Source organism: Podarcis pityusensis, assembly GCF_964106645.2.
Source record: "Podarcis pityusensis genome assembly, chromosome: 8".
Lineage (NCBI taxonomy): Eukaryota > Metazoa > Chordata > Lepidosauria > Squamata > Lacertidae > Podarcis > Podarcis pityusensis.
This window is the reverse complement of record NC_138033.1, coordinates 24429722-24452163: the sequence shown is the minus strand read 5'-3', so window position 1 is coordinate 24452163 and position 22442 is coordinate 24429722. Positions and strand designations below refer to the sequence as shown.

Here is a 22442-nt window from a genome sequence, read left to right as displayed (position 1 = left end):
TCTGGGTAAAAACTGACTGCTCCGGTGATGTAGAAAGCAAGATAGGAGCAGTAGCAAAAGGCACATGATGATGAAAATACAGGAACAGTGGCTGGAATAGGGGAGTTGATCTCAACAGCCCCCTGAAACTATGCAGAGGCTCTGTAGGTGGTTTTCACCCCCTCCCCCTGCTTGCCAGCCTGGTAGAAAGTTGATCCTGTGCAACGTACAGTATAGTAAATCTTCTGCCTGTTTGGTGCAGCGCAGCTGCTGAAGAATGGGTTTGTGTCTGCGTGGATTCCATCCATTCAGGTCTTAGGTCCCACCTAAACTATAAGTTTACGGCAGTATCATACCACTTCAAACAGCCGTGGCTCCTCCCCAACAATCCTGGGAACTGTAGTTAGCTAAAAGTTGTTAGGAGACCCTCTATTCCCCTCCCAGAGCTACAATTCAGATCCATTTCCATCTGGGATTAGGCATGGCCACAGAACTGAGTCATCCTTGGTCTCCCTGATGGATGACCTTTGTAGAGAGTAGGATGTGTGACCTTGCTCCTGTTTCTTGATCTCTTGTCAGCATTTGATACCATTGACTATGGTATCCTCCAGGACCGGCTCTGGGAAATGGGAGTTAGCAACACTGTAGGTTCCAGTCCTACCTTCAGGACTGAGTCCAGAAAGTAGCACTGGGAGAGTGGCAGCTATGTTATGGTGTGCCGTTCTGGTGCTATTTAAGACCTACATGAAGCCGTTGGGAGCTGTCTTTAGAGGTTTTGGAGCGAGGTGCCATCAGTATTCTGATGGTGCTCAGCTCTGTTTCTCCATTACATCTGAATCAGGAGAGGCCATGCAGTCCCTGGGCCACTGCCTGGACGCAGTAGGGAAATGGATGAGCAGAAACAAGCTGAGCTTGAATCCTGGCAAGATGGAGGCATTGCAGGTGAGTAGCTCCAGTGTCCAAGAAATGGGTAAGTAACCTGCCCTGGAAGTGGTTGCAGTCTCCCTGAAGGAGCAGCTTCATAGTTTGAGGGTGCTTCTGAATCCAGCTCTGCCACTGGGAGCTCAGGTAGCCTCAGTGTCTAGAAATGCCTTTTACCGGCTTGTGGTTGGTTTGACAGCTAAATCTTTTCCTGGACCAGGAAAGCATTGCCATAGTAGTTCATGCGTTGGTTGCTTCAAAACTGGACTACTGCAATGCACTCTATGTGGGGCTTCCTTCACGCTTGATCTGAAAGCTGCAGTTATTGCCGAATGCTGCAACATGATTGCTGACAGAAGCAAGACCCCTTGTGCAAATAACACTTGTGCTCAGAGATTTGCACTGATTGCCGATTTGCTACTGGGCCAAGTTCAAGGTGTTACTATTGGTATCTAAAGCCCTTAACAACTTGGGGCCAATTTACCTACGAGATCTCCATACCCCACATTTTGCCCACTCAACCGCTTGGATTGGTGGAATTGGCACTTCTACAGGTGCCACATAATACCTATTACTCATTTGTAAGAACTTGATTGCTTAGTGTAGCAGTACCTGCACTTTGGAACTCCCGGCCTGTTGAGATCAAGCAGGTGTCTTCACTGTACTCTTTTTGACACCTGCAGAAAACATTATTGTTTAGACAAGCCTGGCCAGATGGTTAGAAAATTGAGGTAATTTTAATCTGTTTTAGTATTTTAACTTTGGTGTGTTTTAAAGTACAATTGTGAATTTCTTGATTTTATTGTTTTATCTTTTTGCAAACTGCTTTGAGGGTTGTTGTTGTTGTTGTTTGTTTTACAATCAAGTGGTGTATAACTTTTGTTAAATAAATAAATAATACAATTCTCAGAGTGGTTTAACAATCGATCCCTCTGTAGCTCTGTGAAGGGGAATAGTGGTCACCTAACAACTCTGAGCAAACTACAGTTCCCAGAATTCTTTGGGTGAGCCACGACTGTTTAAACTGGTATGATGCTGCTGTGAATATATAGTGCAGATGGGGCCTCCGTTTTGTTTGTTTTCCCAAGTCCAGTTCCTCTCCCCTGCCTTCTTCCCTCTGGACCCCAAATGAAAGCCAACCCTTGTGGAACACAGTCCCCGGCAGCGAAGGTTGTCTTAATGGATGCATTACTTTAAATGAGCCCTCTGCCATCTGTTCCACCCCCTAATTACCAGTGCAAAAAATAACAAAACCATAGCTAGCGCAGGAGAAGCTAAAGATATAAGTGATTTAAATGCACCAATCTAGAGCTCTGTAAGCATCTGGGATGGGAAGTGTGTTTTCCTCCTTTCTTTGCTCTGCAACTGGGTTGGACCATGTTGTGAGTAGGAGGGGGCCACTCTGCTCCCTCCTCCTCCAACTGAAGAAGACTAGCTTTGCCTCAAGGCTAGATTGGATTTTAAGCTTTCAAAGTGCAAAGAAATGTTTTGCCTCTTCCTTTGTGGGTGCTGGTGCATTGTGGGAATGTGAGGGTGTGGGCTAACCATCCGTTCTGTTTTTTCCATTTCTGGGAGGCCCATTGTTCTGATTGCCTTTAAGCACTTTGGTGGCTTTAAAAGCAGCTGATCCCGTGTGTAATTGATCCCTGTGGATAACTTCTCCCTCACTCTCTTTCTCTCTGTCTTTCTCTCTCTCCCCTCCCTGTGCGGAAAAAGAAAATTCGGGGGAGTTGCTCCTACAGCACCCTTGATGCAGCCTGCAAAGTATTAAATTGATGGCCCTGCAGAGGGGAGCTCACAGTTTAAAGAAAGCAGAGCGGCAGATGATTAAGTGAGCGAAAGAGGCCTGAGTTGGAGGGGATGGGCAAAACAAAGTGTGTGTAACTGCATCTCTTACCTGTTGCTCTTCAGTATTTACGTGACATTGGATGCAACCGTTTTAACCTACATTTTCATTGTCCCTGCAATTATTTCCTATTTCGGGTATAGGCAGAAGGTACAGCAAAGCAATTCTTGCTTACTTTCAACAAGTAAAGGTAAAGGTAAAGGGACCCCTGACCATTAGGTCCAGTCGTGACCGACTCTGGGGTTGCGGCACTCATCTTGCTTTACTGGCCGAGGGAGCCGGTGTACAGCTTCTGGGTCATGTGGCCAGCATGCCTTCTGGCAAACCAGAGCAGCGCACAGAAATACCGTTTACCTTCCTGCTGGAGCGGTACCTATTTATCTACTTGCACTTTGATGTGCTTTCGAACTGCTAGGTTGGCAGGAGCAGGGACTGAGCAACAGGAGTTCATTCCGTCACGGGGATTCGAACCGGCGACCTTCTGATTGGCAAGTCCTAGGCTCTGTGGTTTAACCCACAGCGCCACCCACGTCCCTCTTTCAACAAAAGGGCATCCTTAAAGCAGATAGTATTGTAGAGTTGGAAGGGACCCCAAAGGTCATCTGTTCCAACCCCCTGCAACACAGGAATCTCAGCTAAAGCATCAAGGGTGCTGTTGGCCATTAACTATGCCTTAATAGATATGGGTGTGCACTAATGTTTTGTACATTTGAAAAACATGGGATGAATATGTATGTATTTGATCAGGGATGGAGAACCTTTTTCAGCTTGAGGGCCGCATTTGCTTCTGGGCCACATGCAAATGATGGGAAGGGCTGGAGGCAAATGTGGGCGGAGCAACAAATGTGAATATTACGTTTCTAGACCAGGTTGGTTTACACATACTCTCATACACCCTTCTCTATCCAGACAAACGAGACATTTTTAGCGTTCAGGGACACAGTCCAGCAGGAAAAAACCAAAACATAGCTAAATCGGTAGAGCACAAGATTCTTAATCTCAGGTTCATGGGTTCAAGCCCAAAAGATTTATGCATTGCCGCGGGTTGGGCTAGATGACCCTTGTGGTCTCTTCCAGTTCTATGATTCTATGAAACCAAACCTTGGGGTGTGAGGCGGGATCAGTGAGGAGTGTGAAATGAGAGTTCTGAGGGCCAGACAAACCCTCCAAGTGTCCCTATTTTCCAGGGGCCACCCCAGTTTAGAAAAGCCATCCCGGTTTCTTATTTGATCCCAGAATGTCTTAGGATGTCCCTATTTTCATTGCAGAAATGTTGGAAGGTATGGAGTTATCTGACCCGCAAGCTGTCTGAAGGCAATCCTTTATAGGGAAGTTTCCTTTTAATGTTTAATGTTGTCTTATGTTTTTATATATGTTGAAAGCTGCCTAGAGTGGCTGGGGCAACCCAGTAAGATGTGTGAGGTATAAATAGTAAAATTATCATTATGGAATGGGGGCGTCCCTATTTTCATCAGAGAAATGTTGTAGGGTATGGCCAGATAGAGGTGATTGGAGGGCCACATTCAGTCTCTGAGCTGTCACCTAAGCAAAACTGATGCAAATCAGCCTTGCATGGTAGGTGAACTCTGAGGCTTCTAGATGTCTGGCCTTGGTCCAGGAGCATGTCACACCTGCACAGGGCTTAACATGCAGGTGGTAGCATGTGTCTGCAGTTACTGGTGTAGTACTGATGCTGCCCCATTGATAAAACTAGTATGCTGCGTGATCTGTAAGGGAAAGGCCATATCTCAGTAGTGGAACATACACTTTGCAAGCAACAGGTCTCAGTTTCAGTGCCTGACATTTCCAGGAAGGACTGGGAGAGATCCCGTTCTGAAACGCAGATAACACCAAGGTTGCAGGTTTGATCCCCATAAGGGACAGCTGCATATTTCTGCATTTCAGGGGGTTGGAATAGATGATCCTCAGGGTACCTTCCAACTGTCCAGTTCTGTGAAACCCTGGAGAGTCCCTACCAGGCAGGTTAGATCATACTGTGCTAGATGGAGCAATGGTTCATCATTTGGTATAGAGCAGCTTCCTATGACCTGTGTTTGTTTCTCACAGGGGAGTGTGTATGGCAACTGAATTCTATATTACTTGTTGTTGGACTTCAAATCCCATCTCCATGCTGGCAGGGCTGATGGGAACTGAAGTCCAGTGCATCTGCAGAGCCACAGGTTACCCACCCTTGCTTTTAGGCTAAAGCAGAGATGACCAAAGTGGTGCCCCCCTGAATTGTTGCCAACTACAGCTCCCATCAGTCCTGACCATTGTCTCTGCTGGTTTGGACCAGCAGGCATTGGGAGGTTTTATTATGTCCATTGGTTTTATGGTCTTTAATGTTGGGTCTGTATTTTAATGAAATATTGAGTACAGCCCTGAATGCCTTTATGAATGAATTATAAACATTAATAACAATAGTAATAATGTCATCGGCAGGGCACCACATTGGCTACCCCAGGATTAGTGGCTTGTCAGAGATGATCGATGTGGCATGTAGAGAGCAGTGTGGCCAGATCGGAAGTGGCCTTGCCACATTGAGTTCAAAAGTACATATTTCATGTCACTTCTGGGGGTAGAGAACTGAATTTTGTACATTGCCAAGGGAAGCTGGCTGAACGGTACTGATTGGTTGGCCTTCTGTGATGTCGCCAAGAAACCTATCCTGCCTCCAGTGGTTTCAGGCCATGAATTTTTGTGCTGTGCTTGAACGATAACCTCTTTTTGCATAAAGCTTAGTGGGAGGGGTATGACCTGACCGCTAAGCCAGTATTCGATTCCTCAATAAGTACACCTGTCACTTCAGGTTCTAATGCTGGAGGGAAAGTCAGAATTATACCATGGGTGAGGGATGCTTTGTGGATACACTTCCTCGCTTGTTCATTTTCTTTGTGCTGTCCTCAGTAGCCTCTTTGCTCACTCTCCAAAATCTGTGTTTGTTCTGTGGCCTCATTCAGACTATTGGAAACAAGCTAGGAATGCTCACACTCCTTCTTCTCTCTGTTTAATGCAATTTATTGATTGACAGGGCATCTGAATGGGCAAACCTGAGGGGAAAGTGGTAACCACCAGAGCTGGAAGCAGATGTCAAAGTGAGGTTTCTAGCTTTGGTTTGGAGGGCAAGTTCTAACCATAGTTTACCAATTATGACGCCTTAGCAAACTATGGTTTGTGCTACACAGGAAACTGAGTAATAATAATAATAATTTATTTATACTCCACCCATCCGGCTGGGTTTCCCCAGCCACTTGCTGAAGCCACATGCTAGGTAGAAGGAGCACATGAAAATGTATCTTGCTTCCTGGTTGAACTAAGTCATTATTTGGAGACTATGCTGACCTGATTGACTGACCATAATGCTAGAAAGCAGCATTTAGACGGTCCAGACAGCAGGCATAGGCAAACTCGGCCCTCCAGATGTTTTGGGACTACAACTCCCATCACCCCTGACCACTGGTCCTGTTAGCTAGGGATGATGGGAGTTGTAGTCCCAAAACATCTGGAGGGCCGAGTTTGCCTATGCCTGGTCCAGAGATACTCCTCTCAGTGGTAGGGTGTGTCCTTACTATTCAGGTGTGCGGCCTTGGAATTCTTTTCCAGATCAGTTTCTGTGCCTGCAATTCCAGATTGTGGAGATGACCAGCTTTTCACCAGCTCCTCCTGGTGGGAAGGCTGCCCCACAATGCACACTTCCTCCCTGGTCTTAAAAGGCAAATGGTCCTTTCGTGCTGGCTTTTGATTTGGGATTTCTGCAGCAGGAGGAAGATTTAACTTGCTTCACGGTGGGATCCATGGCAACTTGATCTTATAAGGGGGCCTGCTGTGCACTCTGTTCCATGGTAAGCTGGAATCTTTTGTAGTTTGGCTTGACTTGTGAGCAGAATGCAAGGTGGTTGGCTGCTTCATATCATCACGACTGAGATGGCTCCCACCCCGTCCTACTTTTAGAAAAAGGTTAATGATGTATTGGCCATGAGATCAAAATATTTGCTGGAATTGCGAAAGTGGCGTGTGGTCTCTTGAGTGACCAACATGGCCATGTATATTAACCTTTCTACTTCCAATAAAGTATATATGTGAGTGTGTAGCTGTGTCTGAATGGCAATATCTCAGTTTTAAATAAGCTAAGATATGAAAAAGCCTTTTGGCTGCACGCACAGTCCCTTTGCAGAAATTGTCAAACCTCAAAGTCTATAGTTTCCTATTTAATCTAAACCAGGAAATTATGCTTAACGGCTTTGGAACAAGCCAGGATATTAAGCCATGGTTTGACATTGGCTTAAAAAACTGGCTTGTTCTGAAGCAGTTAACCATAGTTTTCCGCTTTGGATTAGATGGGAAGTGCTTCGTGGGAGACTTCCTGGTTTGTTTGCTCACTCTGGTGAAGGGAAGAACAAAGGGGCTATAATGTGGCTCCTTCATATCTTAGTTTATTAAGCCCAGGTGTAGCTGTCCAAATGTGGCCAATGTGTCTCAGTATCAATTGTGCCACGTTTGCTATGAATCTGCTGTGGTTGGCTGGGCTCCTGTTTCACATTTGGGTCTCTTGACCATCGGATGCACCAGAAACTCTGCATATTTTCCTCTGTTCTTCCAAGTCCACATGAGCAGCTTGTGCTTCTGCAGCTGCTGGTTCCTTCGAAAGCGGTTATATGGCACAACGCTGCACTCTTTATGCAAGCCTTTCTCTCTTCCAGTACTATCCAGTCCTCCTGTAGGTTGTAGGGTTCTTACTTGCTCTGCTTAACTGATCAAGTTTCAGGGAGGACATAGGCTTTGTTTCCCATCCGTGCATTTCCCTGCCTCCCCCCATGTCCTGCTGAAAGCCTGTAACTTTTTACCACTCAAGTAGTATTTTTGCGTCAGTGACATGTCACAGAATACACCTGCGGAACACAACAACCAAACACCGGACGGGAGGCAGCCCTTATCGCACAACCAGTGGGGTGTAAAGCTGTAAGATGCTCCATCCTCTGTAAGAAGCCTTTCATGCAGTGCTGTGTAAAGAGGAGGCATGGCCAAGGAAGAGAACAGTGTTACACGGAGGAATCAAAACACGAACCAGAGGAGACTGCTTCCTACCTCTCTTGGCCCATGGCAGCAAATGGTCCCAGGTCTTAAATCAAGAGCAGCTGGATTGATGGAGGATCCAGGGAATTACCCAGTCTGTGCAGCGTTCAGCAAGGAGCAAACTGTGACAGGCATAGAACTGCCCTGCTTCTCTCCCCACACAAAAAATAAATGTGTGTGTATGTCTTTGTTCCCTTGTGCTCCAGCATCCGTGCGTTAGATTGCAGCAGATGCACAGGCACTGCAGGAAAAAGGGGAATTAAGTTGGGCTGGAGGAATTTTTAAGATTGCTGCAGGCCTGAGGGTCTTAGACACCCCTGTGGAGATGGGCAGTCATGCAGAATTAATCCTATCGGCATCCTAGCTTGGCTTCAGCGGGTACAGATCTTCTGGAGAGGAGATGGGGGCAGGAAAAGAAGAGAGGCTGTGAGTGTGAGGGGGTATGGGGGGAGAGAGAGAGGCAGCTCTTTGACAGGATGTTAAATTTTTATAATAAAAAATTAAAAGCCTTAACATTGCCTTCACGGGGCTTGCAGGAGCAGGGAGATGAGCCAATTCTGCAAGGGCTGAGAAGGCAAACGTTTGCTCTGTTGGGCAGATCCTCAAACACTGTGTGTGTGTGTGTGTGTGTGTGTGTGTGTGTGTGTGTGTGAAGTTCTGTGCCCAGTTATGTGCTTGGGGTCATATCTTGCTCCACTGAAGCAAGGCCATTTTTTGCATTGATGAGAAATTGGGTTTTGACTGTGCGCAAGGGACACATTTACCTTTCCCCCCATAGATTTTCTTGCCCTCACCCCCCCCCCATGTCCTGTGTCTTTCTCTCTGCTTACTTTTATCCTAGCTCTCCAATAATGAGAGGCTGTTTTGCTCTTCAAAGGGAAGACTTGATCATCACACCCCATGGCACAGGATTGTGATGTATCAAGAGATGAGGGTGGGTGAGTGCTGAGCTTTTGAACCACAGGCACTAGGAAGACTCCTCTCTCTCTCTCTCTCTCTCTCTCTCTCTCTCTCTCTCTCTCTCCCGCCCCCATGCCTCTGTGACCAGCAGCATGTGACTGATGAGAGCCCTCATGTTTTAATGGGTGATCTCCCCAAACAGTAAAGCAGTCTCCCCCCAACTCCAAATCACATGGCTTGCCATGCCACCAGCTTTTTGGGGGGTGGGGAGAAAGGGGGTCTCCAAGGAGACCACAAATTGTGTAGGCCACCTCTTTCTTACCAGGGCAACACATGCTTCCCTCTCCCAGAGACCGTGAGAATTGCCCCGTGCGCAGCCGCCTTGCTGAAGTTGGACGCACTCGTGTGGGAGAGGGCAGGAAATGACAGTCCTGTTCTGTGCAAAAGCAGCAAAGGAAGTCTCCCCCCCCCACTTTCTTTCTCCCTCCTCCCGGCTCCCAGCTCCCACCCCCATACCACATGCCCTGTGGTGTCGTGGCGCTTTAAAGCTGGGCAGGGCTGCCGTCCATGGAGTGTTCTGCAGCTGTTGCCTAGCCCTCTGCTCCTCTGTTTTATAAATAATGCAGCACAGAGGCGTGTTGGCAGAGAGCTTCACAGACAGTTGGATCGAAGGAGCCTTCAACACATAGCAGCAGGCGGGGGGGGGCGGTTAGGTGGAGGTGGTGTGTGCATGGAGTGTGTGTGTGGGGAGAGAAGCGATGCAACTCTAACCTTGTGGTCACTGAAAGTAGAAAGGTTTCACATTGCTTGCTCTGCTGTGTGAAGGGCAGACGCAGCCCCTGGGTATTGGTCAGATGGTTCTTTCCTGTCCTTACGGTAGATCCAAGGGGAGATAGATTTCGGAGCGGGGAGGGTAAGGTTGTTATTATTTATTAAATTTGTATGCCACCCTTCGTCAGAAGACCCCAGGGTGGTTCACAACAGAAAAATGCAGAGTGAGAATATGAAATACGTAATACAAAAACAAGCCAATAACCCACCTTCTACAAACAGAATATTAATCAGCCAAATGCCTTGTTGAAGAGAAACATTTTTGCCTGGCACCTGAAGATATGTAATGAAGGTGCCAGGAGAGCCTCCCTGGGGAGAGCATTTCCCAAATGAGCCACTGCAGAAAAGACCCATTCTCATGCTGCTATCCTCCAGATCATCTCTTGTGTAGGGGCACTCAAAGAAGGGGCTCAGATAATGATCACAGGGTCTGGGTCAGATCATATGGGGAGAGGCGGTCCTTGGTCCATTTAAGGCTTTATCTGTCAAAACCAGCACTTTGAATTGGGCCCCGGATTAGCAGCCAGTGCAGTCAGGCCAGGATTGGTATAATGTGCTTAAACAATCTTTCCCTGGTGAGCAACCAGGCTGCCAAATTGTTCTCCAGCTAAAGTTTCCGAACCACCTTCCGAGGCAGCCCTACGCATAACATGTTGCAGTAATCTAGCCTTGAGGATACAAGGGCATAAACAACAGTAGTTAGACTGTCGCTGTCCAGATAGAGGCTCAGCTTGGCCACCAGCCAAAGCTGATGGAGCGCACTCTGCACCACTGAGGCCACCTGAACCTCAAGCAAAGGATCCCGGAATACCCTGCTCCTCCAGAGGGAGTGTAACCCCATCAAGAGCAGGCGATCTCCCATCCATCTGGTCTAGGGAACCACCCACTAACAGTGCCTCAGTCTTAACTGGATTGAGCTTCAGTTCACTGGCTCTCATCCAGTCCATTACCAAAGCGGGACAACGGTCCAGCTCACCCACTGCTACACCTGCTGAAGTACACTCCCCAAGCATCACCCTCTTGAAACGACCATCCAAGTAGGACAGTGGCTATGTGCTTCCCCCACCTTTGGAGGTAGTGTGCCTCATAAGTATCATTGGCTGCAACTTGCAAGTGGAGAAAGTGCTATTGCACTCAGATTCTGCGTGTGGGTTTTCCAAAGGCATCTAGATGCCCACTGAGAACAGGATGCTGAACTAGATGGGCCTTAGGCCTGATCCAGCAGGACTCTTATTATATCTTATGAGGGCTGAGGAGCTGCTTCTTCCTGGCTGGAAGCTGGGACAGTTAACTTTCAAGCCTTCACTAAGGTATTTTTCACCAGAGGATCACAGAATGCTCTCTAGATCTTTAATTTTCAACTTTCCACTTTGCTTGGGGTGGTTGGTTGTGGTAGAGAGGGGGGGTAGGATACATCTAATTGCAGTGGGCGATGCAGAGAGGAGGACCTGCGAAGACATTGTACAGGCATTTGCCAAGGTGAAAATTGGGAGGCCTTGGCTTACTCATTCGCTATGGTTACTAGCATATGCTTTGAAAAAGGAGTAAGAACATCCCCCATCCTCTCACCCCCAAGATCCCTCAGTGGCAATTGTGAAACACACTTGTTTCTGCAAAAATCAGGACCAGAACCCCTGTGGCATCGTTCTGCCTTTCTACAGGCGTTCCTACCACTGAGTACAGTCTTCGCTTTGGGGATCAGGGGGTCAATTTGTGCAGAGGGAGTGGGGAATGGTGAGGAGAGAAGCAGCATGCGTGAATACCAAAGCCGGGTGTGTGTGAGGAGGAGGAAAACGGTATTCTGGAAGCACCCTGTGGAGACTCCAAAGGGACACCCACGCGTGGCGGGGGCCATTGTGTCCTCTCTGCTTCTCCGTGGCCCAGCTGGACCCTGGTAGATCCCAGCTTGAAAAGGTTACCATAGCAACCTGCAGTTGTTAAACTAGCCTGAGTAAACATTAACAGAGAGACCCCCTGTGCGGTTCAGGGTCAGAGGCCGGGGTGCTTGGCAGGAGACTTGCGGGGGGTGTCGGCTGGAAGAACCAAGGGCGGGGGAGAGAAGGCACTAGTCAGGGGTGACTTTTGTAGCTGGATGCGAGGCCTTGTCTAATTTTGGACCTGTGGTTGTCTGGCAGACCTGCCCTGTGAAAGTGAGTAGAACTGAGGGGCAAATGATGGCCGGGATAAAGGGTCCTCCCCCAACGTCTGCCGTCCAAGCTCCATTATTGCTTCCTGACTCAGAAACCCACTCTCATCCTTATGAGGAGAGAGAGGTTTTAAGGTTTAAGTGTAGAGAGACAGTGGTTGGGTTTTTGCTTCGCGTGCAGAAAGCCCAAGGTTCAGTCCCTGGCAACTCCAGGTAGTCTGAACGCCTTGCTGAAACCCTGAAGACCTGCTGCCGGCAGTGTAGGCAATACTGAGCTACAATGGTCTCGCTCTGTATAAGGCAGCTTCCAGCTTCTATAAATACCCCAGGCTTAGGGACACTTGCTAGGAGATTGGGAGGTGTGGGGCTTAAATCTTTGGTCAAGATAGGAACCCTTTCAGCTGCAAACTGGAGGTTTGGAGGTTCCATTTGCAACATGTGGGCAGCACTGAGGAAGGGAGAACCAGGCATTTCTGGATTCATTCCTTAAAGGGTGTGTCTGTGTCACTTTCTCTGGAGGGAGGACTTGAGCACCAGCCTCTCCCTCCCCATACAGTTTCTTGCCTAGCTGTCCACAGAGCCAGGAGGATGTGGAGGGCACGAGGGCAGCCTGCCTGCTTCCCTTGTATCTTGGGAACAAGCGGAGCGCGTCCCTGGGGGTGGAGATTTTGCATGGAGCCAGGAAGTTAGAGTCCTCTGTGAGAAGCTGGGTTTTTTCCCCCTTCCCTCCCTCCCTCTCTCTCTCTCCAGCTCAGGGCTGCCTGCGGGGGCTGTCAGTCTCGTTTGATGGGAGGAAGATGGCTTCGTGGGCAACATGAGAATGTGTGGTGTGTGCTTCGGAGATGGGAAGGGGCGGGGGAGCCTTACTTCAGAATGATGCAGCTTTCAAAAGCCCTGTGTTGACTCACAGGCTCTAGGCTAGAGTTATCAACACCTGCCCTTGAAGGGTGTTTCTGTGCTTTTTTAATTGCTGCATCTTAGGGGAGGCTCGGCAGGTATGGGATTAGGTTCTCCTGTCTGTCATCCTCAGCGTCGTTTTGCTGGTTATTGAAAGCACGGGTTGTATGCCTTTCGGAGAAAGAATTGGCAACTTAAAAATACTTGCTTTTTAAAATTTTATTTTCTGGCATCAAGTGGTTCATCTAGACAAGGGCTGGCCCTAGACGTTTTGACACCTGAGGTGGACCCCAAAATGGCGCCCCCTCTACCCACCAGGGAAGAAGGGGTGAGGTGAGGAAAGATTTGCATCAGGAACAGGAGTGGAAGAAAGAACAGCATCAGCATCTGCTACCCCAGTGGATCTTGCTGTCTGAAGCAGTTGCTTCACCTTACCCAATAGGTGGGTCAGCCCTTATCTAGACCGTAATAATGGACCTCCGCATCTCTTTGAGGGGCTCCCATTTCACCGATGGGGGAGCTAAGGTTACCAGGATGCTAGGATGAGAAGTCCATGGAAGAATCTTTGTCTGGGTCCTTAAGTTTGTACGTGGTGCAGTGTTGGTGTTTCCTAATAGGGACATGGGAAGTCAGGTCCATCTGGCTCAGTGTTGTCTACACTGACTAGGAGTGGTTCTCCGGGGTTTCAGCCAGGAATCCTTTCCAAAGCCGTGCCTGAAGATGCCAGGAATTGATCTATAGCCCTGCACCTAATAGTGGCTTTCATTTTTAAGCTTTGGCACTTAAAATCTCCCAGTTTTTCATCCTTTTGCAGAGGAAATAAACTGAAACAGGACCTCCTGTTTCCATGTGGAATGACTGCTATGACCTAAATGCTAGGTGCTGAACTGAAATATTTATTTATTTATTACTTACATTAGTGGAATGGGGCTGAGATTAGAGCCTGGGGTGGTTTTTTGTGTTTTTGGCTCCTGCAGGGTTGGGAGGCTTGGAGTTGCTGAACTGAGCACTCTGGAAGGCCAGGAGAAATCTGCCCAGCTGTCGCTCTCATTGATGCAGGTGTGTGGCTCAGATAAACAGGGGTGGCTTCTGCCAAGTGGTGGCAGTGGCTCAGCGAGAGGGTCTCCTTGCTGTTCTTTGGATGCAAAGGAAGATTATAGTGCTGGGTCTGGCAAGGCATCCTCTTCTCCCCCCACCCCAGCGCCACACACGGTGCTTCCTGCAGTCCTGGGATCCGGAGCTTGTGCTCCATCCGTCACATATTTTGCTTGGCACATTTGGGGTTTCTAAGCTCCTTGGACAAGCAACAGAGGCTGGGTAATGATCTCAGACCAATTAAAGGACAAGAATCCCATGTTGACTTTGCAGCAGGGCCCTGGAGGTACATCTGTGCTACAAATGTGACTTGGTTTTAAATCAGTTTTAGCTGTCAGGCTGTCCCCTCCCACCCCCAGGAACCCTGGGAACTGTAGTGTTTTCCCCCACGACAATTATTGAGGAATCCTCTTGTCAAATTCAATTCCCCAAACTTCCTAAAATTGGGAGGTGGGGGCGGGATATATGGCGGTTAGATAATCCTGGAGCTTGTTTAAGGCTCCAGTCCTGTTGAACTCAATGGGACTTCTGAGCAGACAGCGTATAGGGCTGTGCTGTAAATTTGCCTCGCTTGGTTTATAGAGAGATGCTGCTGCTTTCAGCTCCCTGGAAGGCTTGGCTCCATATATGAATCTGCTCTGGAGCAGCTGGCATCTTATTTGGCTGTTGCTCCAGGGTTCCCCTCAGATCCTATTCCTGCTCTTCTTCGCCATATGGGGGAAGATAAGTTGTGCGGCTGGCTGGCTCGGTCCTGCATATGTGCCTTCCCCACATCCTTGCCTGACATTCTTGACCCAGCCCTCTGCAGGACAGCATCCACCCATTGCGGCTGGCTTTGGCTCGAGTTAGCGTCAAGAGACGGAGGCAGGAGGGAGTGTTCCGGGGAGTGGGGGACGTAGCAGTATGTTTGTGGTGAGGATGAGCAGTGTTAGAAACTCAGATATATAAGCTAATTGCCAAATGGGACTTTCAACCTGGGTTACGGTCACCACAACAAAATATCCAGGCGCCTTTTTTCTTCTTCAATGAAGCTTCTTATTATTCATTTTGTTTCTATACCACTTTCTATTTTAAAGGGGGGGGGGAAATCTCAGAGCCGCTTACAACACATCAAATAAAACAATGAAACAAATTCAAGCTTCAAGGAAAATGTTTCAGATCCTTACCTAAGTGAAATTTTGCATCCCCATATTTATTCGCCTACTTAATTTATATAGCTGCCCCATAGCAGAAGTACTCTAGGAAGTCAGTGTGATGTAGTGGTTAGAGTGCCGCTATAGGACCTGGGGGATCAGGGTTCAAATCTCCACTCAGTCATGAAGCTCAGTTGGTGACCTTGGGCCACGTAAACCTTGGAGGAAAGGGTGGGATATAAATGCAATAAATAAGCTCTTCTGCTTACCTGCTTAAGAATGCTGGAGGGGCCAGCCACATGGAGATGTTGGCTGCCAACCTAGCATCCAGAAATCTCCTTGTGGTCGCAATTGGACTGGCGCCAGTTGCAAAATGCGCCTGGCACATGGGGAATTTCTAACACTGGGATGGGGTGCTTCTCAGCAACAGAAGCTCTACTGCCTCTCCTATACTCTGCCATTGCCACAAGTCAAATCTGAGCCTTTTCGCCCCCTCCCTAATTTCTGGTTGTCACTACTATCCCGTTCCAGGGTGTGGGGAGCCACATGCTACCATCACTATTCCCTGCGCAAGCTGGTTGTCAGCCGTGGCTCCCTGCAAGGTTGGCAAAATTGGGGGTGATGGGGCTTATGGCGCGCCAGCCATCGTTGTGGATGAGTCCTCTGCCCCCTCATTTGTGCTCGGGGCTTCAGGACAGTAATGGAGCTCATTAGTTGGAGGTTGCAGGTGCCCTGGCTACCCTGCTCGTCCCAGAGGGCTGTTAATGAGCGGCGGTTAACTAGCAGCTCAGCTCTGCACTCTCGCTCCTCCTGAGCAAGATTTGAAGGCAGGAATCCCAGGGCTGTATGTGTGTGTGTGGAAATTGCAGAATTGTCTTGCAGCACAAGGTAGGAGAGGGCGGGAGAGCAGTTTGGGTTTGCTTGGCTCAGAAAGAAAAGAGTTAAAGGGACAGCCCCCCCCCCACGCAAATTAAGTCCTTTCCCCCACCTTGCCCTTTTAATATTTTGGTGCCATCTTATGTGTGACGTTAGCTTTCGGATGCACCTAGCCTGCAGATGGGGACTTTTCAGATTTCCCTTCTGGGGGTGGCCTGTGGCTATTTGCAAGAGCAGAAGCATGCCCCTGTACCTTGGCACCTCTCTTTTAGGGGTGGGGTGGGGTTGTGCTCCTCGTGAGTAATGGTGTTCCAGCAGATGGGACCCCGGCCACACAGTGCCAAATGCACAGGGAGGGAGGGAGGGAGATTGCGGGCAGTTCTGCCTTTAGCAGCAGCAGCGGCAACAGCGGCAGCAGCAGCCATGCTTCAGTGTCTGGGTCTGTGTGGTGTGGCTGAAACTGCTCTTGTGTGTCACTGCACCCCTTCTCTGGGGCTCTGGCACTGCTCCGCCTACTCCTTCCCACTGCTGTGATTGCTGTTGGCCCTGGTGGTTAAATGCTGATTGCACTTTCAGGCCTTCTGGCCTAGTTGTCTAACAGCCTGAAACCTGCAGGAAGATTGAGTAGAGACTCCCTGCCAGCAGTGCGCCTGCAGTCGGCTGATTTCCCCTCTCTTATATGCACTGCCACTTGCACCTGATTAGCTCAGGCTGCTTTCTTCTTTCGCCTGCAATGCCAACCCCCCCCTTCCTAAAATCACAGTCCTTTTTTGCTATCTCCAACCCCTTCCGTTGCTGAGGTCTTAAATACAGCTGCTGTGCTGAGCCTGACCTCCTCTGATCATGTAGTTAACTGGGAATCTGTCTTTGGGGCAGCATAATTGGGCAGGCTGAATATGAAGAAAGCGAGTAGAAGCCTTTGACTCTTGTTTGGTCAGTTTTCCTCTGACTTGAGGCAGAGCAGAAACCCTATGTCTTTGTCTGATTGTGGAAGACATGCTTGGAATTTCAGGGGCAGTTGGGATTTTTAAGATCCTGCTTTAAGTTTCTAGTCCTCGTGGTGGATAGAGAAAGCACTTGAGTAGGAGCATACACAGTCTCTTCAGGTGTCTCCAGTATTTTGGGAGGGGTAAAGTTCTGGTCCACCCCAGAGAAGACTTGGTCATATTCCCTTCTCGTCAATGCCAGTACTCCTGATGCACTGGTACTTTTCTGCTGGTGGCAGATTCCCCCCCCCCCCCGTCTGAACTTAAGCATAAACATTTTATGTAAAATGAGCAAATGCACACAAATCCCACTGATATGTAACAGTTAATCTGAGCATAGGATTTTGGGTTCATTGATGTGGAACATGGATGCTTATGGAATGGAATATAAAGAGAGGTGTGTGTGTGTAATACCTGTGTAGTGGGAGAGGATAGAGCTGATTGAATGAGTATACTATTTAGTAGCACTTTAAATCTGAGCGTGATCATTCACTACTGCACACTGTAGATAAAAATCAATAATTTAAAAACCAGTTAAATCTTTTTAAAAATATATATAGTCAATTATTAGCAGCCTTAAAAAACACACACCAGTATATTCTATTCAAATTTTGTGTTAAACAAGCATGTTTGAGCTAACATTGTCTCAATATTAAATCATGGCCATCTATCAGAATGGTTTACTTCAGAAATAATGCCAAACTTTGAGAACAAACCTTCAAAGGGCCTTGGCTTCACACATTGACTCCTTACCTTGTGTATTGCAAATCCCTATTTTTTCCTGATTTGTGGCAAACCTTAACTTAGTTTGCCAGTTCCAATAAACAGATAAAACTGTTTGTCTCAAACCACAAAAGGGGGAGGGTATTGCTATGTGTGAATTGGAAGCTCCATGAGCACCTATTTTGTGCTCTCCAAATGTCCAGGCTTTGCAGTATTGTAGTTCTTGAAATATGAGACTTTTATTCTGCCAATCAAACAGCACCAGCATTTACTTTCCTCGTCAACAAAAAACATTGTTTTGCCCAGAGCTACTAGGAATGTGGTGGGACTTCAGTGGCACTGTGGTCTAAACCACCGAGCATCTTGGGCTTGCCGATCAGAAGGTCGGCGGTTCGAATCCGTGCAATGGTATGAACTCTCGTTGATCTGTCCCAGCTCCTGCCAACCTAGCATTTCAAAAGCACACCAGTACAAGTAGATAAAGAGGTATCGCTGCAGTGGTAAGGAAAATGGCATTGCTGTGTGCTCTGGCACTTGTCACGGTGTCCCCTTGTGCCAGAAGCGGCTTAGTCATGCTGGCCACATGACTTGGAAAGCTGTCTGTGGACAAACACCGGCTCCCTTGGCCTGAAAGCTAGATGAGTGCCGCACCCCATAGTCACCTTTGACTGGACTTAACTGTCCAGGGGTCCTTTACCTTTTACCTTCACTAGGCTTCCAATCTTACATGTATTTGGTTTGCTCAGAATAAAGTTTCACTTGGTTCCATGGGACAAGTACACAGGAAACTGGCTTATACTGAACCAGATCATTGATCCATCCATCTGGGGACACCTAAGGGCTTAGCTACACTTTTTCTTGATCTGCTGCTTTCCCCCCACCCCCGAAAACTGCTCTTTAGCACTCAGTTAGAGCAAACAATTCGGGTTTTCTCAGGGTTTATGTTTGCTCTGATTTAGCACTAAAGAGCTGGTTTCCCCTGAGAAAGGAGTGGGGCAAGGGGGAAAGCGCTCAGGCCTGTGCCTAGAAAGCACAGGTGAAGCAGAAAATAATGACTGGTGCTTTCTAGGCACGGAAGAAGTGTGGACAAGCCCTAACTGGCAGTGTTTCTCCAGGGCTTCAGACAAGAATCTTTCCCAGCCCTACTTGGAGATGCTGGAAATCGAACCTGGTACCTTTCTTTAAGGAGAAGTATTTTTCACTGCAAAAGGCACGTGGGCTTCATGGCCAAAGGGTTTGGATTATGTTCCTGTGTTTGTCCAAAAGCTTTATTTCGTTGCAAGTTGCTAGATTTTAGTGCCTGTAGAAACCAGGTAGTATGCAAAGTGTGGTGAGGAAATGCATGAATTTAAAAACGAGAAATTCCCTGCCTGTGCTGTTTCCAACAAAAACTACTTGCCAACAGAGGCAAGAGCTTCATTTTCCCATCCTCTTGTTGCTTTCCTTCTCCTACTCCCATCAGATGCCATCAAAGTGTGAGCGAGGCATTTTAAGCTGTGGCGTGAGCACTGAGTGGAAGGATTTCATCCTCCCCCCTCCCCTTTCCTCCTACACCTCCTGCTGGCAACTTTAATGAACAGTGACAAGCCTCACAACTCTCAGCTGATATCCCTCCACTAAGGACAGCCACACAAATAGTGACTATGTTAAATGGTCTAAATCTGCCAGATATGTGGCTATCCACTGTGGCAGCGGCTAGGAATGCCAAAGAGAATTGAACCCAGCCCTGTTAGCAAATACAAGAAAGTTCTTCTCTTCCACCCTGCCTCCCACATTGGAACACCCTGTAAAGTGTGCCTGGCTTCAGCCACTTGCAAATGATGCTGAGTAACCTTGGGCTTTGCTGCCCTCTTACTCCAGTAAGGCATAACTTCCCATTCCCAAACATCTTTTAACTGCGGCCCTGGCACCTTCCTTCAAGGACATCTCTGAGGTACCATATGGCTTGGTTTAGAGAGCAGCACAACTGTGGGCCTACAGAGCAGGTGTGAAAAGCGGAAGGTCACTGAGGGCTCCAAAGCTCCTTATATTTGCTGATTTCTTATATGTGCTTCGGGAGTTTGGGTATGTGTCTTTGGAGTAATTAGCCGGACTTAAAAAATAAATAAATCCTAATCCTAGGATTGGCACTTTCTGTTTTGTTCCCTAGCAGGATGCTTTGCACAGGCAGAACCTTCACAGGTGCAGCTGTTCTAGCCATGCGGATACAGCGAATAAAGGCTGCATCTGTTGAAGTCATACACACGTACTTGGTTAAATGCAGAGGGATCCTATTGTTATACAGCACTTTCCCCCAAACTGGTGTCTTCCAGATGTTGCTGGACTACAACACCCATAATCATCTCTCTGATCATTGGCAACACTCACTGGGCCTGGTGGGAACTGTACTCCAAAAAATGTAGAGGGCACCTCTGGAGTTAAAGCCCTGCCCAGGGTAAATAAACTCAAGCTCGTAACTCTGAAAGGTCCTATGGGGTCCGCTGAACCTAGGTTCAAATCTCCAAGTCAACTGTGGAGGTTTCTTTGTGTGTGTAAAAATGGCAACAAATGTCACAGAGCAGTTAAGAGCATGAAAAAGGCAGGTTAGCAAATAATGCCCATGCTAGCTAAATAGTTAAGTACCCACTTGGACATTAGATTATTATTTTTTTGACAGAGGGAGCGGGTTGGTGGGATAGAGGGCTATCAAATGGTGAACACTGGTATCCTACAGGCCTTTCTCAAGTGTTCCTCTTTTTATCCACACTTTCGCTCTCTCTCTCTCTCCTCCCCTCCCCAACTCACACACACAATTTTCACTTCTAATTAGCACGCTTGGCTATTCTAAGCCCCCACACTTGGCCTTCGGTTATCTCGGAGGGATTCATAGTGAACGAGAGCCGGGGTTGCTAGGTGAGGGCAGCGGCCATCTTGCTTAGCACATGGCTTGCTGCTTTTGAAGCAGGAGTTGGCGGCCTAGCCTCATAGGCCCATGGGGCTGCAAGAACCATGTTTTTTGTTTGTTTGTTTTAGTGTACCTCTGCAGAAGGGGCAGACATGCCTCTTCTCTCTCTCTCTCTCTCTCTCTCTCTGCCTCTTCTCTGGGAAGAAAGAAAAAGAAGAAGAGAGGAAGCAATAATGGCTGGCAGGCAGGTCAGATTGTAGCTCTGGGCAGGCATTTCTGGCGATCAAAGGGGATTTTGTGTGGAATGTCTGTGTCAGCTTAAGCAGCATGTGGGGGAGATCGAATGTGCTGGAGCAGGCAGTGGGGGGGGGGGCGGCAGGGTGAGAAACTACTCTCCTTGCCCCCTCCCTCCCTCCTCCTCCTCCTCTTGTGGATTCATGGCAACTTCCTGACCTCTAATGATCCTATCCTTGTGGGGAGAGGCCCCGGCTCTGCAGTGGGAGGGAAAGAGCTGAGCTTTCCAGGAGAAGGCCCGAGGGTGCCCTTGGGCTCTGCAGCAAAGCTTAGTGTAGCGGACGAGAGGGAAGCTTGGGTTGTAATAGCTCCCACGTTGCTTACTTGGTGCCTGGGCTGCCATGCTGATTGTTGTGGGGATGTAATCTCCTTCCACTAAATCACACTGAACCTGTCTTGGCAAGCACAGCCTAGCAGCAGCCTGGCACCTGCGACCTAGCCAGGGAGGCTGGAAACGCCACCATATTCTGATGAAGTTCGTAGCTTTGCGGTGGGGGGGCGGTTCCTGGATCAAGCGCTGTCATTAGAGGACCAAGTGGCCTTGGTGGCATGGCCCACTTTTCACCAGCTGAGACTGGCCAGCCAGCTGTGTCTGCTCCTGGCTACTGTAAAGTGTTATACCTGGGGCTGCCTTTGAAGACTGTTCCGAAACTTGAGTTGCTGTAGAATAAGGGTGTCCAACTGGTCGACCGCAGTCAACAGGTCGATCCCCGGATGATCGGGGTTGATTGTGGGATCCTTATTGCTCGTGTTGTTTAGAATCATGTCTCCGCCGCCCTCCCCCCTCGGTCTTTCCCTGCGTTACTGAGCGTTCCTTTGTTGTCTGCTGTAGCGCTGTGTCTGTTAGCGGATGTGTTGTTGGTGAGCAATTTATTTTAATTCTGCACACTAACTGTTTTTTAAAAAGGTCAACAACTTTGGGAAGTCCCCCTGTAAAAAAAGCTCTAGAACTTAGACCTGTTCCCCTAAAAAAAAGCCAGAGGCACCGACTTTGCTCAGCAATGTGTGTGCGCGACGTCAGTGATAATTTTGTGGGTTCCCAGGCCCCCAGGGCCCCTGGAGTTGGCGCCAGTGCAGGGAACAGATTATGCAAGAGTTTGAAGAGGTTCATTGGCCCTTTTCTCCTGATCTGTTCAAAGTGTTGGTGCTTATGTTTTAAGTGGCAGCACAGCTTGGGATCCAGGTACCTGAAGGGACACCTGATCCTAGATTACTCTGTCCACAGAAGATCCTCCTCCATAGGCTCAGCAGTCCAAAGTGAGGCAGGTGGCTACTGGAGACACAAAAGAGGGAACCTTGTTAGTTGTGATATCCTGATTTTGAAATTTCTTCCCAAAGGAGACCTGCCTGGCCACCTGCTTTCTTTTGCTATTTTGAAGTTTTCATCTGACTTTTAATGCTGAAGTGCCTAACATAATTTTATTTATAATTTTCATTTATATACAGTTCAACAATAATTCTAAGATTTCAAACCTTAACTTCCTCCTCTTTCTGTGGTTCCTTAAATTTATTTTCATCATTCCCCACATATTCCAAATTATCTTGACTTATTATTTTATTCATCTGTTTTCATATATGTTCTTTGAAACTGCAAGTTATTACAATAATCCTGCCAATGTCTTAATATTTTTACAGTTTGTAAATACTCAATAAACCATTTCCATTCCTTTATAAAATGTTTGTTGCCTTGATTTCTTATTCTTCAGTAAGTTTTGCCATTTCTGCATAATCCATTAGTTACTGTAGCCATTCTTCTCTTGTGGGGACTACTTATTTCCATTTTGGGGCAAATAACATTCTTGCAGCTGTAGTTGCATATGTAAATAAATTTCTGTATTGTTTAGGTAGTTTGGTTCCT

The 22442-nt window shown here is 47.9% G+C and overlaps 1 protein-coding gene across 1 annotated transcript in view; it reads left to right on the top strand.

Moving 5' to 3' along the window:
* The window catches only part of AHDC1 (AT-hook DNA binding motif containing 1), a 194930-nt gene that overhangs the window by 20493 nt on the left and 151995 nt on the right, over nt 1-22442 (top strand). Inside the window, 1 exon segment of the mRNA XM_081015687.1 lies at nt 821-921. Within this exon segment, the coding sequence (XP_080871813.1) occupies nt 821-921 (101 nt within the window).